This window comes from Leptosomus discolor, chromosome 5 (genome assembly GCF_034619465.1).
Source record: "Leptosomus discolor isolate bLepDis1 chromosome 5, bLepDis1.hap2, whole genome shotgun sequence".
Taxonomy (NCBI): domain Eukaryota; kingdom Metazoa; phylum Chordata; class Aves; order Leptosomiformes; family Leptosomidae; genus Leptosomus; species Leptosomus discolor.
Genome location: NC_141395.1, coordinates 59791084 through 59809666, shown reverse-complemented (window position 1 = coordinate 59809666; position 18583 = coordinate 59791084). Strand labels below are relative to the sequence as shown.

The 18583-nt window shown below is 38.7% G+C and overlaps 1 protein-coding gene across 3 annotated transcripts in view; it reads left to right on the top strand.

Moving 5' to 3' along the window:
* The window catches only part of UBR5 (ubiquitin protein ligase E3 component n-recognin 5), a 90247-nt gene extending 75495 nt beyond the window's left edge, over positions 1-14752 (top strand). For 2 of the 3 annotated variants that reach the window (XM_086465603.1, XM_086465602.1), the window contains 17 exons: positions 49-221; positions 321-434; positions 986-1206; positions 1845-1965; positions 2068-2166; positions 2445-2688; positions 3279-3390; positions 3928-4072; positions 4361-4491; positions 4713-4773; positions 5098-5273; positions 5683-5767; positions 7124-7279; positions 7654-7767; positions 9866-10010; positions 10610-10695; positions 11839-14752. In XM_086465603.1, coding sequence (XP_086321729.1) covers positions 49-221; positions 321-434; positions 986-1206; positions 1845-1965; positions 2068-2166; positions 2445-2688; positions 3279-3390; positions 3928-4072; positions 4361-4491; positions 4713-4773; positions 5098-5273; positions 5683-5767; positions 7124-7279; positions 7654-7767; positions 9866-10010; positions 10610-10695; positions 11839-12051 — 2396 coding nt within the window. In that variant the 3' untranslated portion in view covers positions 12052-14752. Of the gene's footprint in view, positions 1-48; positions 222-320; positions 435-985; positions 1207-1844; positions 1966-2067; positions 2176-2444; positions 2689-3278; positions 3391-3927; positions 4073-4360; positions 4492-4712; positions 4774-5097; positions 5274-5682; positions 5768-7123; positions 7280-7653; positions 7768-9865; positions 10011-10609; positions 10696-11838 lie in introns of all 3 variants that reach the window. The other variant, XM_086465601.1, reaches the window with a different exon arrangement.
* Positions 14753-18583: the final 3831 nt, after the last annotated feature.

Sequence of the window (18583 nt, the reverse complement as noted above, 5' to 3'; positions counted from 1 at the left end):
TGCTTTTATAACTGTGAAAATTGAAGAGAAGTCTTGTCTGATATTTAGGTGCTACGCTCAATGACAAAGATGATGACTCCCTCCCAGCAGAGACTGGCCAAAACCATCCATTTTTCAGACGATCAGACTCTATGACGTTCCTCGGCTGCATTCCACCCAATCCTTTTGAGGTTCCTCTGGCAGAGGCCATCCCCCTGGCAGACCAGCCCCATCTGTTACAGGTGACATCAGAGATGGTGTTCTAGAAGAAAACTGCAATTTGATTTTTAATTTCTAACTGAAGTATATTATTTACCCAGAATGCTTTTGTTACTTTTCAGCCAAATGCTCGCAAAGAAGATCTGTTCGGCCGACCAAGTCAGGGTCTGTATTCGTCTTCTGCCAACAGTGGGAAATGCTTAATGGAAGTTACAGTGGATAGAAACTGCCTTGAGGTATTTTTAAAGGGTTTGTTATTTTAAACAATAGGGTAATTTAAGCTAGTTCCTTCATTCCTTAGAAAGATACTGTAATATTTTCAGCGAGAATTTTAAGTAGCTTTCAGAGTGATAAAAGCCCAGTGAATGTGAAAACTTGAACTTTTTACGAAAAGTTTGCTTAATTTTTTTTAAATGTAGGAACTTTTATGATTACTGATTTATAGCAGATTTCAGACAATATTTTTAAAGGCTGCAGTACAATCCCGAGTTAATGTTGATATGCCAATTATATAATTATTTGTGATAAAAATAGTTAAATCTCCCTATAGCCCAGTAGATTTGACGTGCCTACCGACTGAGTATTCCATGGCAAGCATATGAAATGCAAATATAAAGTGGGAAAATGTTTTTTCATATTTGTTGAAATCATTGAGGTTGTTGTGTTCTAACAGGTCAATTACAGTGCTTGCTTTTATGTGGTTTAAAAATTTTACAAATATATATATCGGAGAAAGCCTTCTAGACTGCTTTGAAAGTACAATTAAATTTTAATTCTCCTTGTTTAGGTTCTTCCAACTAAAATGTCTTATGCAGCCAATTTAAAAAATGTTATGAGCATGCAGAATCGGCAAAAGAAGGAAGGGGAGGAACAAAACGTGCCTACAGAAGAATCTGAGAGTTCAAAGCCGGGGCCTTCAGCTCATGATCTTGCAGCACAACTGAAAAGCAGCTTGTTGGCAGAGATAGGATTGACAGAAAGTGAAGGACCACCTCTCACATCTTTCAGGTAGTTTGAGTTAAAAATTACTCTATGAAATATTACTGAAATGAGAAAAGGATATTTGGGACTCTGAAAAGTCTTTTTAAATTAAAATGGGTAGCTTACTTTAGTTTGAATTTGTAGTTTGTATTTGATAGCTTTTAGAAGGAACAGTTGAACAGTCTTCAAAGAGGTCCGTGCAAACTGTAGTAAAAGTCCTTTACTACCTGACATCCTGCTGCACACCTACTGTGATGTCCTGGGTAGCTAAGTTTAAAAATGGGAATTAAGAGCTTGCCCTCTGTGTCTCGTGATACTGACCGCACTTTATGCAGTTAGGGATTGAACTGCTCGTACTTTGCATCACAGCTTTTTAAAAAAAAACAAGGTCTTGATTGAAGGGAGACCAGTAACAGCAAATTCTATGTAGCAGTGAAGTTACATGCTTTAAGAGTAATTTCTCTTTGGGGGCAGGACTTGTTTTTCACCTGAAACTAAGCAGTTTCATGTGCTTTTGTCCACAAACTGACTGTACTGTGGTGGTGTTTGTCAGAAATAAAGAACTTATTTGAAGGCAGAGGGTAAGAAAAAGCAGAAGTACACAAAATGTGTCTGAAATTTAACTTGATTTGCTTGTCTGTCATTTTTCCCCCTCCTTCTGTCAGGCCACAGTGTAGCTTCATGGGCATGGTCATCTCTCATGACATGTTGCTGGGACGTTGGCGCCTTTCTTTGGAGTTGTTCGGTAGAGTATTCATGGAAGATGTTGGAGCAGAGCCTGGATCGGTATGTATTTCCCAGCGCAAGGACAATTCCACTTACAACTAAATTGTGAACCTCCTTCCTTGTTCTGATGTTGGTTTTGTTTTGTTTGTTTTTTATTTTAAGATCTTGACTGAATTAGGTGGCTTTGAAGTAAAGGAGTCAAAATTCCGCAGGGAGATGGAAAAACTTAGAAACCAGCAATCCAGGGATTTAACGTTGGAGGTAAAAAATGTTAGTTTATCTTCTGAATTTGTTTTCATTAAAAGTTGAATTATTGCCCATTGCACTAACTTGATTGGGGAAGTTGTATTTCAGAGTCTGCAAGCAGGTGTCTTAAACCATACTGTCTGAACTCTATTGCAGTTAGTCCATAGTTTTTCACAGTCTAGTTGGTATTTTCTGAATCTGTGCAGAAGTGTCCAGAAAATTCTTGTGAAGCTGAAATTCTCTCGGTATGATGACTGGTAAACAAAAGAAAACTTTTTTTTTATTTTTACTAGGTTGATCGAGACAGAGATCTTCTAATTCAGCAGACCATGAGGCAACTCAACAATCATTTTGGTCGCAGGTGTGCTACCACTCCGATGGCCGTACACAGAGTAAAAGTTACTTTTAAGGATGAGCCAGGAGAAGGCAGCGGTGTAGCACGAAGCTTTTATACTGCTATTGCCCAGGCTTTTCTGTCAAACGAGAAACTGCCAAATCTAGATTGTATTCAGAATGCCAACAAGGGTACCCATACAAGTAAGTGATTCGTAGCAGTTAATCTACAGACAGCGTTCATAAAAGCCTTGGACACTTTTTTACATTGGAATACTTGGTATTGTCTCAGAGATTTCTCTTGTTAGCTCAGCACAGGAGCTGTGAAAATTGTGCATTTTACTTCTCTGAGGCAAGGAAATGGCTTTTTTTTCTGCTTTCAGAAACAGGAAACTTTTGTTTTTCTCAAAACAAGAGTCTGCTTTAGATGCCCTCAGCTTTTTTTGAGCATCTCTTTTTCCAGTAGATAATAATTAGTCTGAAGAAGCTCAAGATTTTAGCTAGTAAGAGCTTATATATTTTAGTATGACTGCTCCATCAGGCTTGTCACAAAAAAATTTTAATGTTTTTGAAAGTATGTGTAAACTCTTGATGTATTTTGGCATTTGTAAGTTGGTACAAACACTTCAGGTTCCTTTCTTAAGTTTGGCTGAACCCCAGTCACTGCTTTTAAGTGAAGTGCTTCTGTCTCATTGATGTCTTTGAAGCTGTCTTCCAAAACTGTGTCCTCCTTACATAGGTAGGAGAGAGGAATATAAAGATGTTTAAGCTTATGAGGTTTTTTCCCCCTTCAGGTCTGATGCAGAGATTGCGAAATAGGGGAGAGAGAGATCGGGAAAGGGAGCGAGAGAGAGAAATGCGGAGAAGTAGTGGCTTACGAGCTGGTTCTCGGAGAGATAGGGATAGGTAAGTGATGTATTTTTGATTTGTTGGAGATACTTTGTCAAATAGAGTAATTGCCTTGGTTATCTTCAGGGAAGATACTTTCACTTCCTCAAATTAAAGGTGTCAATCTTTTTCACTCTCAGGAGCAATTTACAGGGTAATTTCTTGAAATTTAATATAAACTTTAGTTCTTTGAAGAATGATTATGCTTACTTTAGCATTGGTAGATTATGTCTCAACCATATGCCATCAATCTCTCCTGCTAAAACAATAATAAAAACTTGTGTAGTAGAATAAAATTGTGAGGTGGTTTAGAGACAACATTGCCGTTGGTGGTGCGTCCGACTGTTATATGCAAAATAATAGTAGCAGTAAAATCTCTGGCTCATTTTGATTCTCTGTTTCTGGACCAGTCTCTCCAAGCAGCTATGAGCGCACTACTATTCCAGCATAAAAACTAATGCTGTTTTGAATCTGTGTGCAGATGATATTGTTGCAGAGGATTTTTGCATATTTTCTCTGAAATACAAAGTACAAACTGCTCTGATTTTTCTTAAGGGACTTTAGAAGACAACTTTCCATTGACACACGGCCTTTTAGACCAGCATCAGAAGGAAATCCTAGCGATGACCCTGACCCTCTTCCAGCACACAGACAAGCCCTTGGGGAAAGGCTCTACCCTCGAGTGCAGGCAATGCAACCAGTAAGACTTACATAATACACTTAAAGATACATGGTTCTTGTCATCTTTTAATTTAAAAACTAATTTCCATGTCCATTATTGTTTAACATAACTGAAAATACTGGAACATCTAGGGCTGGTTTTATATTCTTTGGCATTTTCTTAAGATTTTGTTTCTAAATTTGTCATTTAGCTTAGGAGGTATCTTGTAATGCATTGTATATTTAAAATATTAAAACTTTCATAAACCATATTTGAAAACGAGAGAACTGGAGGAGAACAGTAAGACATCTCATTCCTTATCCCCAGGCATTTGCAAGTAAAATCACAGGAATGTTGTTGGAATTGTCCCCTGCTCAGCTGCTTCTGTTACTAGCTAGTGAAGATTCCCTTAGAGCAAGAGTCGATGAAGCAATGGAACTCATTATTGCGCATGGCAGGTAAAGTGTCAAGTATTTAGATAAGAAATGAAAACTGAATTTGTGGACAAAGCACTTGTGCTGTGCTACACCTAACTTACTCCTTGCTTTGTTCTAGATATTTTTCTTTGGAGAAGTGACTGGTTGACTTTGGTTTAATCTAATCTGTTTGGTTTCAGAATCTGACAATTCCTTATTGTGAAATTAAATCCTTCTTTTTTTTTTTTTTCCCCTTTGTCAAGGGAGAATGGTGCTGACAGTATATTGGATCTCGGATTGCTAGACTCTTCAGATAAAGTGCAGGTAACGAACTGTTGCAGAAATTAAATTTACTTAACATCTGGTTGTATCAGTTAATTTTAAAAACTTAAGCAACTGGAGCCTTCTTTTATCATACAGACAAAGTTCTGTTTATTATCTTGTGGAGTTTATCCTTTTTTTTTTTTTTCCTTTCTTTTGAAAAGATTAAGCAGTAATTACTTGAAAATGTAAAACGTTACTGTTAGGAAATACCATGGAAATTCTTCACCAGTGGAACTTGAATCTTTGAGTCTAGTGGCAAATAGCTTGTTGATGTGTGTAAGTAACTAGATGTTAGTTTGATTGCTATTCTGACTTTCAAAACAGGAAAACAGAAAGCGGCATGGTTCCAGCCGCAGCGTTGTAGATATGGAATTAGATGATACAGATGATGGGGATGATAATGCACCACTTTTCTACCAACCTGGAAAACGAGGATTTTATACACCAAGACCTGGTAAAAACACAGAAGCAAGACTGAATTGTTTCAGAAACATTGGCAGGTATGCTTCTGTTACCTTTCTGGTCTGAAAAAATGTAAAAGATGAATATACAAAATACGGGGAAAAGTACCAATGGTCCTAGCTGCATCCATTATGTTTATGCTCTGTATTTCTCACCTGGAACTAAATAGTAGGGAATTTGCACATGTCAACTTGAGGTTTCTTTTCCTGTTAAATCTTTTTTTTTTTTTTTTTTTTTTTTACAATCTGGAGGTTTTATACTGCAGGAATTTTTTTTTTTTTTTAAAATAAATACATGCCCATGATTATCTTTTGGGAATTGATAGGGCTGGAAAGCTAGCTGCAGCTTGAGTCTTAGCATATTTTCACTTTTTTAATGTGAATCTGCTGAAAGATCTCCAATGTAATTTCTGTCATACCAGAACAAAACACAAACATTTATTTTCAGAATCCTAGGACTGTGCCTGTTGCAGAATGAACTATGTCCCATCACGTTAAATAGACATGTAATCAAAGTTCTTCTTGGCAGAAAGGTAAGTTGAACATAAAAAATTGTATTTCCTTACTTAATAAAATCTCACCTTTAAAAACAGCTTTTATTTCCCTAACCTGTGTGTAATGACTAGCAGAGTTGATATTGGAGCTATAAGGAGTGTTAATTTTTTCATGTCCTAGATTTTGAACTCAGTAAATGTACTAGAAGTCAGGTGTTTGACCAAGATGGAATGACTTGTAATAGTTTGACTCTCTTCAGAAGCAGCTTACTGTCTCCCCTTTTTCTCTTCATGAGACTGAAGACCCAAAGAGATTGTGCTGGACAGTATTGGGCAGTAGCATCTCTGCTTACTGAAAAGGGTTTTCCTCAATATTTGAGAGAACTTGTTGAATTGCATTGTAATTAAAATTTTCTCAGGGTAGGAATAATTTTAATTCAGAGCAATAATTACCTAAACTCTTGGCAGAAGTGCTTCCCCACCCCAGTAAACACTAGTTATGTACTGTACATTTCGTGCATTAGTCAATAGCATTGTAAGTTCTGTCTGATGCAACAAACTTAAACCGAGTTTTGTTACTGCTGGTCTTTCCTTAAAAACAGTGTTAATCACATAATCAGTTATCAAACACACATACGATCTTTAATGAAAAAGGGTTAAGGGCAGAATGATATGCCTCCAAATACCCCGTGATGTCTTTCAGGAGAGATTCCCTTCTAGTTTTTTTCTTCAGGTTTTTCTTCTTCAGTATGTATTCCTTCCAGTTAAATGTTGGATATATAGAAGAATATTTTAGTTAGGTTTAGTTTGGTTTAGTTAGTAGATGACTTTTCACTCCAGGCTCATAAAGAACAAAGAGACAAGGAACTACAGAAAACAGCAAGAAGTACACATTGGTTTGAATTGTTGGAAACTGGTATGCAGCTACTGGGCCATCAGTGACTTAAATGTGTGTATGTAGCAGCAGTATGTAGGTGTTTAAGTGGAGGGGAACTTTCAGCATTTTGGAGCACTGATGCAAATTGCTTCCAGCTTCAGTCAACCTCCATCAAATCTCTGTTGATCTGGGTGATATGGAGAATAGTTCTGTTAAAAGCCCTGTAAATTTTCTTATAACCTCTATGCATTTAATAGCAGGAAAGGCTTTACAGGTCTATCTTTATGTTCTTCTGCTAATGCTTTTCAGTTGAGTATTCTAATGTACCTTCAAAAGCAGGCTGAAAATGGGAGCTTGACTGCCCTTATTTCAAGTGTTTGTATGCTTCGTTATGTGGGTTATGCACTGCTGTATGCTAGTGCATAGCTTAGGCACAGATCACATAATTGTGAATATATTCTTAAACAACTGGTATGTTTCAAACATCTAGTTCCAAACATCTGTGGTTTTTTTAATAGGTGAACTGGCATGACTTTGCTTTTTTCGATCCGGTTATGTATGAAAGCCTTCGGCAACTTATCCTCGCTTCCCAGAGCACAGATGCTGATGCAGTGTTTGCAGCAATGGACTTGGCCTTTGCAATAGACCTATGTAAGGAGGAGGGTGGAGGGCAGGTAAGCACAGCTCAACTTGTGTCTCTGTAGTTTCAGAATTTGACAGCTTATGCATGTTGTAGTGTACACATAATCCATGCTTTTCTAAGATGGCAGAGATAATGTTTTACTCTTCCTAGAATCATATACAGTATTTTCCTTAGGCATTGAAGTGTGGCCTTTTTTTCCTTGAAGGTGATGTACAGCCTACCATAAAGCCTGGATAGAACAGTCGATCCTAGGGAATCTTTAAAGCTAACCTGTAGTAGTAAATTTTGCTTGTTTTTAGAGGGATATTAAGCAGTAAATCACTGTGCAGCATACTGTGGCTGTTGTAATAATCTCATTTCCTTTTTTCTTTTTCTTTTTAAATGGTCCTTGTTACTTTCCCATAGGTTGAACTCATTTCCAATGGTGTAAATATACCAGTCACTCCTCAGAATGTATATGAGTATGTCCGGAAATATGCAGAACACCGAATGTTGGTAGTAGCAGAACAGCCTCTACATGTAAGTCTTCAGTGGAGTGTTTTTAACCAAAAAAAAAAAAAAAAGTCTGGAGGATTTCAGTCAGTTAATTCTCTTCCTCATTATAGTATTGCTAATCAGGTTTTTTTTGAAGTCTTGAAAGCTTGATTAAAAATATTTAATTGTCTAATTTTTTTCGTAATTGTATAGCTGTTTATGCAGTACTGTGAAGACTGAGTACTTTGACCGGTTTCTCTTTATAGTATGAAAGATAATTTCTTTTAAACTTGATCTCATTGGTTAAGCGTATATGTTCATTTCTTGAGCTCAAATAGCCTGTCTCGTCTTGGAATTTTTGCTTTGTATTTGGCAGCTACTTGGTTCTAATAATCTGTTACCTTTTATTTGTTTAGCTGTTTAAACAAAGATTAAAAAGAAATTTCAAAATATTTACGTAAATCACCTTGAACTTCTGACTTTTGTCCTTGTTTTAAAAGGAAAAATCAGTTATGAAACATACAATTTTCTTCTTATTTTACTAGCCTGGCAAGAAACCTAGCAATTGACTATAAAACTATTAAAAATAATTTGGTTTTTGAAGCCCTTTCATTTTAAAAGTTATGGAATATTATATTTTTGTAAACAGTTAATGAAGGTTCAGTATGTAGAACCACTTCTCTATGTCACCCAATACTACATCTAAACTTGGTCATTTCTGCTGACTGTTGTTTCCTGCTGCACTTTGGAGATATACTAGCAGACTGCTACATTACCTCTCTGCAGTTTAGGTCCAAAATTCTCATGGAAAGAACATGTTCTGGAGTTCATAGCATCACAGAATGGTTTGGGTTGGAAAGGTCCTTAAAGACCATCTAGTTCCAACCCCGCTGCCATGGGCAGGGACACCTTCCACCAGACCAGATTGCTCAAAGCCCCATCCAACCTGGCCTTGAACACTGCCAGGGAGGGGGCAGCCACAGCTTCTCTGGGCAACCTGCTCCAGTGTCTCACCACCCTCACAGGAAAGAATTTCTTCCTGGTATCTAATCTAAATCTCCCCTCTTTCAGTTTGAAACTGTTACCCCTCATCCTATCACCACACCCACTGATCAAGAGTCCCTCCCCACCTTTCCTGCAGGCCCCGTTTAAGCACTGGAAGGCCGCTATAAGGTCTCCCCGGAGCCTTCTCCTCTCCAGGCTGAACATCCCCAACTCTCTCAGCCCATCCTAATAGGGAAGGTGCTCCAGCCCCTGATCTTCTTAGTGACCCTCCTCTGGACCCGCTTGAGCTGGTCCATGTCTTTCTTGTTCTGGGGGTCCCAGAGCTGGACACAGCACTGCAGGGGGGGTCTCACCAGAGCAGAGTAGAGGGGCAGAATCCCCTCCCTCGACCTGCTGGCCACGCTTCTCTTGATGCAGCCCAGGATGCCTTTGGCTTTCTGGGCTGTGAGCGCACCTTGCTGGCTCATCTTCAGTCTTTCACCCACCAGCACCCCCAAGTCCTTCTCCCCAGGGCTGCTCTCGATCCCCTCATCATTAAGCTACTTGATCTCCATGTCTGCCTATATTAGTAATTTGGCTCTTGTTTATTTTAAGAGTTGAAAGCCATAACACTTGTATTCATTTTGGAATTTACTAACACAAATTTATTCATATTCTTTCATTTTGAAAATGGAATTTCCAATCTTATCAGGATATTACTTATTTATATAAAATATATACGTGTGTGCGTATGACATTTTTAAAGCAGTGTTGGTATGTGAGTGTCTGAGGAAGTGAAGTAAAAGTAACATGCAAGATGCATTTTTTGTAATTCTCATCAGATTCAGCATAGCTCAGCAAAATATCTGAACTTTTTAGCATTAGAGAGTGCATTTGCTTCTGCACCTGGTGAAAAATATTAGTTCAAAACATTACTGCTTGCTTTTGCACTTATAGGTAGGGTTTAGCAGATCGGTGCAGTTCTTTGTTTCAAAAAATTTGCGTGTCAGATGGTAAAGCTTTGAAAAAAAAAGAACAGCTAGGAGAATAATGAATTTTGAGTTAATAGGGGATTTCACACAGAACTTTTCAGTAATGCATTTAAAGTCAATCTGAAAGTGATATGGCTATAATGTGAATCTTGTGATTTTCACTTAAGGCGATGAGGAAGGGTCTCCTGGATGTACTTCCAAAGAATTCATTAGAAGATTTGACAGCAGAAGATTTCAGACTTTTGGTAAACGGCTGTGGTGAAGTAAATGTGCAAATGCTAATCAGCTTTACCTCTTTCAACGATGAGTCAGGTATGAAATAACTTCCTCATTCAGAAACAGAGGCACAGGGATAACTTAATGCTGTCTGTTCTGTGTGGAGTAGAGTAACCAGCATTAAACTTAAATTACCTCTTCAAATTTGACACCAGTTAATAAGCCACTGAAAATCCTAAGGAAATTATTACTGTGGTTTTTACATACCTTTGAAAATATTTACCTTCAGTTAACAGGGGGGAAAAGCACATTTTCCAATTTTGCTGTCACTTGATGTTAAATTCAAGGATTGCATTAGGTAGCATATCTTCCCTTCTGAAAGTTGTGACCTAACTTTAGAACTATAAATGTGGTGGATGCAGTCTAATATTTGTTACATAGTTTTTAAACTATATTTAACTGTTGTTAGGCATTTTGGGAGGGGAGGGGGAGGGAATTGTACTGAGGTATGTCAGAGTTAGCCTTTACATTCAGAAGTGTGCGTATTAGTTTTGAAATTACTAGTGTCTCCAATATCAGGGCTTTATGAATGTGATTGTAGCTGAGGTCCCACTTGCAGTACCTGTAAAACAGATCTCTTGGTATTGATTGTCCGGTGTACCAGCTGAATTATTTATCTCTTTTATTTCACAAAGGAGAAAACGCTGAGAAGCTTTTGCAGTTCAAGCGCTGGTTTTGGTCCATAGTTGAGAAGATGAGTATGACAGAAAGACAAGATCTAGTAAGTTGTCTGTTCCCAGTGGAAACATGCAGAAGAACCGGAATAACTTCGGCGTCATTACAGCTTTTAACAGTGTCTGCCTGCGGAGAATTTGTATATGAGGAGTTAAGGTAGCAGAGCAGGGGTGTAAGTAGGCTTTGATTAGACTTTCAGTTCTGGAAACATCAGGTATGAATCCTAGACCTTCTTGGAACTGAAAGTTTAAGTGTGCTATGTCCTTGTCGATATTCACAGGTCTGTTATGGAAGCACAGTTAGTCTCTGCACAGTGGTTCTTAAGCTGAGTAACTGCCTTTAGTCAACTGTATTGGGGGCTAGTAGGGTTTTGAGGTTGAGTTCTCTTCCTGGATCATCTACTTTCCTGAATTCTCTGTATCCTGAGAGCAACACCTGTGTCCTCTGTGTAAGTTGTCAGTAATGATACTGTCTCCTTCTCAGAGCCCTTTAGAAATAGCTGATGAGAAGCATGAAAGAACAAGATACTGTTCAGGGGGGTTAATTTCGGAAAACTTGGCTGTAAATTGTGTTCATTGTAAGCTTCTTAAAACTATTTACTTTTAGCTTTCCACTACTTCAGGTACTGTCTTTCCTTTACAGTTTGCTAAAAGGGCACAAGGACTAATCTGAAAAGCGGAAAATCTAGAGCATATTTGTTAAGGAGTATCTGTGGTTACACTTTGGTAGTGACTCTGCTCTGCAAGTCAGTATTTCACGCTTGAGAAAAGAAACCAAATATTCTCTGTTGCTGCCTTTTGTCCATACTAGTACTGTGTTCTGTAGTCACGGACTAGTGTGTGAGAGATTTTTGATGCATTTTGTATTGATGGCAGTCACCATCTTCCCAGATGGATTTGGGGACTTTTTTTTTCCTGAGGATTTGCTGATACAGGATCGTTTTGAGTGCTGCTTTAATCCGTTTTGACAGAAGTATGTAATATAATGAGCAGCTGAGGAAAGGAAGTGAAGGAAGCTACTACAGAAGCATGTAGCACGACCACTGAGTTTAGTTGGCTATTGAACGGAACATAGTATGATCAGACTTGTGACTGTGCTCTACTTCTTTAACCTATCCCTACACAGCCTGTGGGCAATGTAAATTTTAGCCTTGTACAGCCAAATTTTAAATGCTGTCTTCTTTTTTCAGGTTTACTTTTGGACCTCAAGTCCATCATTGCCTGCCAGTGAGGAGGGATTCCAGCCTATGCCATCAATCACAATAAGACCACCAGATGACCAACATCTTCCTACAGCAAACACTTGCATTTCTCGCCTTTATGTCCCACTCTATTCCTCTAAGCAGATTTTGAAACAGAAATTGTTACTCGCCATTAAGACCAAGAATTTTGGTTTTGTGTAGAGTATAAAAAGTGTGTATTGCTGTGTAATATTACTAGCTAAGTTTTGTAGATTTTTCCATTTGTCTATAAAAGTTTATGAAAGTTAATGCTGTCATACCCCTGGTGGTACTTTAAACATTTAAATGCAAACATTCCTGTACTAAATTTGTAACGTAAAGGCCTAAGGAGCACTGGCAATATCTGATTGCAACAGTTTGCTAGTCAATAACTCCTTTGCCTAACCCCAGCCAAAGATGACAGCAGAACAATATAATTTACACTGTGATTTATCTTTTTGCTGAGGGAAAATATGTAAAATGTTCTGAAAATTCACTGCTGCCTTTGTGGAAAGTGTTTCAGCAAAGGTTCTTGTATAGAGGGAGTAGGGAATTTCGAAATAAAAAATTAAGTATGTTCTGTGTTTTATTTTAACTTTTTTTTATGGTGTTTAATTTGTGGTTGGCTGCAGTTGTGTATCATGTATATTGAACTTGTAAAAAGTTCCTGACAGCTCAGATCCTGGAGTTGGGATCATTCACTTATGAAACCACTTTCATTGCAATTTTTGTTCTGATTGCATTGAACTCCGGTGCATCAGATACCATCACTAATATTTTGCATGTAATCTGTACTTTTAGTGGTTTTTTGGTTTGTTTTTTGGTTTTTTGGTTTGGGTTTTTTTTGTACATATGATGAGGCCAATGCACAGTATTTCATAGTTCACAATCAACATTTTTTTGTATCCCTGTTTCAGTGAACAGACAGTCAGGAGATTGTTCCACTACCAGTTCTAACCTGACACTTGTACTACGTTATCTAACTATGTAAACTCAGCCTGGGCACTTTCTGGTAACTGTAAAATGTTTATAAGATCATGATTATTGAAGATACATTTTGGAAAACTTTAATGTTCGTGAGCAGCTTAACTTCTTTTGTATCTAGCCTTTTTTTAAGTATCTTGTTACAGTTTTTTAATAAAGAAATTACAGACAAAATATGAAGTCATACTGAAGAAACAATAGTTTTTATTTATTTAGCCATTTATACTTTAGCTAACAGCATACACTAAACATAGTTGTTCATGAAAAATCTGAATTTTGTAACTGAAAAATTGACCTGCAGAAGACGTTCAGCCCACATTTTACAGTTAGCAGAGAATCCTGAATGAAACAGGCCAGGCAACCCCTTCTTTTCACAGAATTGGTTTGAAGGGAAAGTGGCTTGTTCTGAAAAATCTCAGGGTAATTAGGTTAGAATAAAATTCTCAAACTGCATTGTAGTGGGTTCTACTGTATGTTCACTTTGAAGTGGTTGGTCGCTTTTGGGGAGGGCAGTCTTTGACCATAACCTAGGACTTGTTTTCCCTAATGCTTGAGGGATTTTTGAGAGTTAGGAAGTGATTAATAAAGGAAGGAGATACTTTTTCTGTGTCAAAACAAATTTCTGAAGGCTTAGCAGACTGAAGTATTGAAGGTTAAAGAGCTTTTGTTGTGGTTCTCCCTCTTTCTTGCTTCTCCAATCCCATGAGTCCATGGTAGTGATTTTTTTTTTTTTCTTCCTTTTGTCGGGAAGAGCTAAACTAACGTTCTGTCAAAATCCGAATGGAATTCACCTTTGCCAGAGCTCCACGGGGTTTTCCATTCTGTCAGCTAGTTGAGGATGACCAGAAGTTACCTACAGCTGTGGTGTTCAAAAAAGCCTGTGTTTTCATCACTTATTTAGCTGCTAGAGGTATATAGGCCAGTTGAGATCAGAAATTCTGATCACCAGTTGCCAAACTGATGCTGAAAATCCTGTTTTCCAAAGAAGGCTGACTGATTCAGGCTTGTGTGGTTAAACTGCAGGTAAATCAAGCAAACAGATGTAGAATTATTTCTGCATGTACTAATACTTTCTAAACCAGTCGTCCTAGAAAAGGATAGTTTCAGTGTATGAGGATTGAAGTCCATTCTGCATTTCCTATTGTGACCTCCAGTATCTTAAGTTCCAAACTCTATCAGATATTACTATGCTAATATCAAAAATAAAAAGCAGTACAGCTACACAAGACTAGATATAGGTGTATTAGTATAGAGAAAATTTATACTGGTATGGCTGTTCTCATGTGCTAAGGAGGATAGTTACAAGGGTACAAAGCAACATATACCTTATGCCTGGATTTCTAACTGATGTAATTATTTCCATTACCAAAAACGCCTCTAACTGAAATGTGTAAAGTCAGTAGAAAGCAACAAAAGAAACTGTTTAGAATAGGCATCAGTCTACAGTCTGTAAAATAAAGCTCCCTCCCTCACAAAGCTTTGTGAGACTTGATGTATTTAAAAAGTATCCAAGGCCCTTGGATGAAAGGCCATATATAAATGTAAAGTACTGTGTGTATATATATATATATGTATTGTGTGTATATGTATATAAGTGTATGTGTATGTATAACATATAAATATATGTTATATGTATATATATTTCTGTATATAGCTTAAACATTTTTTAAGTCCTGTAATGTATAGCTAGACAAAAATTATGCAGATAACTCACAGTAGCTCACCATATATACACACACAAGGCATTCTGATAAGTGGAGAGGGAATCTAGAATGATTTATGCTGTCATTGACTTGAAATGTGTATGTAGCTTTATAAATAGCTTTTTTCCTCTGTATGGTATATTTAAACTATATCAAGATTTTAATAAGAAAAATGTTTATTAAAATCATACACCTCATCTCCCTTTGACTTAAGCCCTTCTGTTAGTTCACTTTTAAGATGTGATAGAGAAACTAGTTAAAGGAAAATTCTGTAATGGTTACATTTTTTAAATAGTTTGAATCCTTAGCTGTTCGTAACTGCTGAAATAGGAGATAAAGGTAGCTACTAATAAAACATTACCAGTTACCAGCCTAGTCCCTGTTCTGAGTCTAGGGAAAACTGACTCCTTAGTGGTAAGTTCCTTGGCTAACTCTCAGCGTTGGTCTCTGTTCCTTAGCTAACTGTAACCAATACAGAAGGTGAATCTCTTGCTCTAGCTTTGCTAGTTTTTCCAGAAGTGAAAAATTGTATGGACTTGTCATCAAGTGGCCTTTCCCATCTGTTTGGTTTGGGAGTAACTTTTCTTTCCTGCAAGTTAGTCATTTGATCGTTAGATAACATGCAGTTAAAAAGCTGTAAAGTGGCAAATTTGTGAATCAAGAGCAGTGCCCTTCTTGTACAGCAGCAGTCATTCAGGGAGGCAGAGGAAAGGAAATTTTCCTAATCTCTTAACCTAGGTTTATCTTCATATAATTTGCACAATTGTATAGACCTGCTGTTTTTTGAAAGTTTACTTCCACGTGTGCATCCAAAGAGGAGCCGGTAGAGAGCAGGGTGTGAGCCTTCCCGGGCAGCTGGCGTGCAGGTGGGAGAAGTGCCCCCGTCGCCACCGCCCGCCTCCCCCGTGGTTCTGCTTCTCGCAGGGAGCCCTAATTCAGCCCAACTCTTCGTCATTCTTAATGCCACGTGAAAGATTGTTCAGCAGATCAGTAGTAACCTCCTCCTCGAAAGCTCCCTGCTGTTCTCCTTCAGCTCCCTTTTTATACGGTGCTTATAACCCGTGGATCGTGTCTCTGTGTGTGAATCTGTAAATGCCGTTCTGGGCTTTTTCTGTGTCTGTGCTCTTCATTGACACTTGCATTTCTCCAGCTTCCTTTCTCTAGGGCAAACTACACATACCTAGCTTAGTAGCTTTGGTTCTCTCGTCAAGCTTCACATGATTTGATCTTTTTTCTGAACTCTTCAGTTTGCCTTTTTAGTAACAGCTCTGCCAAAATTGAACAGAAAATTCTGCAAGTCTGGATTAACTGCATTGCAGTGCGTGTAGCGTTTGCTTATCCCGAGGTCTGAGTGTCCACACACGGATTGAAATGTGTAGGTGGATTGGTCACGCGAAATCTTCAGTGGCAATCTCGAACTGGCAGTGCTGGAAGTTCCCACATGGTCCGTGTGGGGCAGATACGGACAGGCTTCCCAGCTGGAATCTGGCCTCCATCGTAGTGCAGGCATTGCCCGGCAGGACCTGCTAGCATCAGCCGGAGCTCCGATGGGTCCTTTCCTAGCTGGAAATTGCTTTTGTGGTTTTCATTTGCAGCTGTTTGAGTATCTTATCAGTGAGCAATTTGCTGAATGAGAAGCATAGAGGGCTTTTCATTTTTTATATGTTTTAAGGATTTTCGGTGGAGTTGTCTTTTTAAGAGGATAACTTCATGTCTTGCTTGAAACACAAGCCTGTGAGACTTCCCCCTCCCTTTGTCCGTGGCTTGCTTAATATAAAGGTATTTTTTGTCATTACCTATCACCACAAGTTACTATTATAGTAATACACCATTTAGTATAGCAAGAAGCAGGTTTTTAGCTTTTTTTTTTTTTAGTATAGCAAGAAGTGTTTCAGGACTTCTTTCCATAATGGTGAAACTTTTCAGTATCCATTGTCCAGTGACAACAGCAGAGAATGCAAATTTGTACGTTTGAATACTACAGTCATGCAAACCTGTTGGAAAACAGGTTCCTGCCACAACCGTGAGATGGTTTCTCTGCAAAAGACTCTTTTAAGAAAATGGTTATTTTGGATATACTGAAATTATTCACAAATCGATTTTCATACAGCGAACAGTTTTAAGGTAAAAAAGTGGATTTCACTTTAATTTAGAAATTAAAATCCTTCCATTTACCTAAAATGGCATTCTTTATGTAAAACATTGTATTTATAAAGCATTTTTAAAAGGTAACTAAGCATTCCCCAAAAAAGTAATACTTTTTGAGGGAGGGAGGGAAGAGGCATTATAGTTCAAGCTGTGATAACTGCATTTTGGATGCCTTAATAGATATAATTTTGGGACATACTTTTGTATCAGTAACTTACTTTGCCTCCCCATGAGTACAAAAGAGTACTTTGCCCAAAAAGTTGTAATTCATGCTAGCATAGATTACATTTTTCCATTGCTTTTATTATTTTCAGAGCTACTAAATACAGCATGAACTTCCAGATTGTTCTCATTTATGTCTTTCCAAAGGAGAACGTGGAGAGGCTTTTATAATATTTTTTTTTTTTTTTTTAAATTAATCAAAATTACTCCATTGGACAGAGCAAGCTTTGGGAATGCAAAGCTGTGCTAGTAAGCCCGTGAGGGCTGGGTCTGCCCAACGGCGTACTAGAGGTGTGTGCTGCTGCCGCACCGCCGTGAGTTACCGTGAGCAGAGGGAGCGAGCTGGGGTGGAGCCACAGGCCACCCCGCACCAACGCCCGCTCTGGCGTGCGGCCTTGCCATGGGTCTTCTCCCCTCCGTGCCGTGGAGCGTCCTGCACCTCCGGGAAGTGCCACCACGCTTCTGGGACGTGACAGTGGACGTGATCCCGTGGATCAGAGTCCCTCCCCATGCAGAAACACCTCCACAACTCCTCGCGCGTACGTTCGTTGTGAGCGAGCGCAGGTAAGGGGCCGTGGGGACCGGGGCGGGAGAGCTGCTGCTCCACCGGGCGGTTGGGAGCTAAGGAATGGATACAGCTTCCACCACCCATCGGGGGGGCTCGTTCTAAATAGGACATCGTAGGTACAGCTGAGTAATCTGCAGGCTTGCGAAATCGTGCATAATGCTGTATTCCGTACCTATATTTATTCTGCTTGTAAACTATTTTACAGTTCCACGAGTGCTTTTCTGTATTTCAGTATCATGTACGCGATCTAATCAATTCATATAAAACAAAGCTAACAGAAGTTGATGAATTTTTGTGGAGGCGCAAGAACAGCCAACCACTGTTTTGTTAATCCTTGTGATACATTTCCTTTGCAGTATTTTTCCTTTGTATATTGATCTTTAGGCACCGTGTAAGTAGTCATTTGCTGTGCGGCTGTAAAAGGGCAGGTGTGACTTTAAGAAGTTATCTCCCCAGATACTTGAACTCCTTTCTGTTGCTAATTATATTAATTTGTGGTGGTTCTTAAACCTTGTCAAATACTCCACAGGACAATCCCTTATTTGGGGAATCTTGAAACAGCACCCAGGATAATCAGGTTAGGGGGCTAAGACAACCGATAGGCAGGTCAATGTTATTTAATAGGATTAGTATGATGGAGTTTTGCAGCTTGTTTGGTTTTGGACCAGAAACTTATGCGTGTCTCTTAAATCATCAGGACACTCTGCGCTACGCACACTAATATAATTTGTCGGTGTTCATGGGTCAGTTGGGTTTGCTCTACATCAATCAGTGTTCCTCTAATCGTTTGCTCTGGACAAAAAACTGGAATCCCTGGTACCCAGTACGCCAATGAGTGGAGCTGTTGTTGGATGTGAATATTAAACAACTTGTATGGGTATCTCTGGGTAATAAAGGCTGTAGTAGTCAGGTAACAGCAGATGTTGTTGGTATAAAACCATCTTTTCTCGTTACTGTTTGTGTGTTTCTGGTGCGCTGTTCAGTAACTTGTTGCTTAGGCATGTGTTTCTGCTCCTCAGAAAACTCGATGTAAGAAAACCAAAGCTGCTCTCATGCATGGTCACCCACGCTGCACACATCTTACCACCGA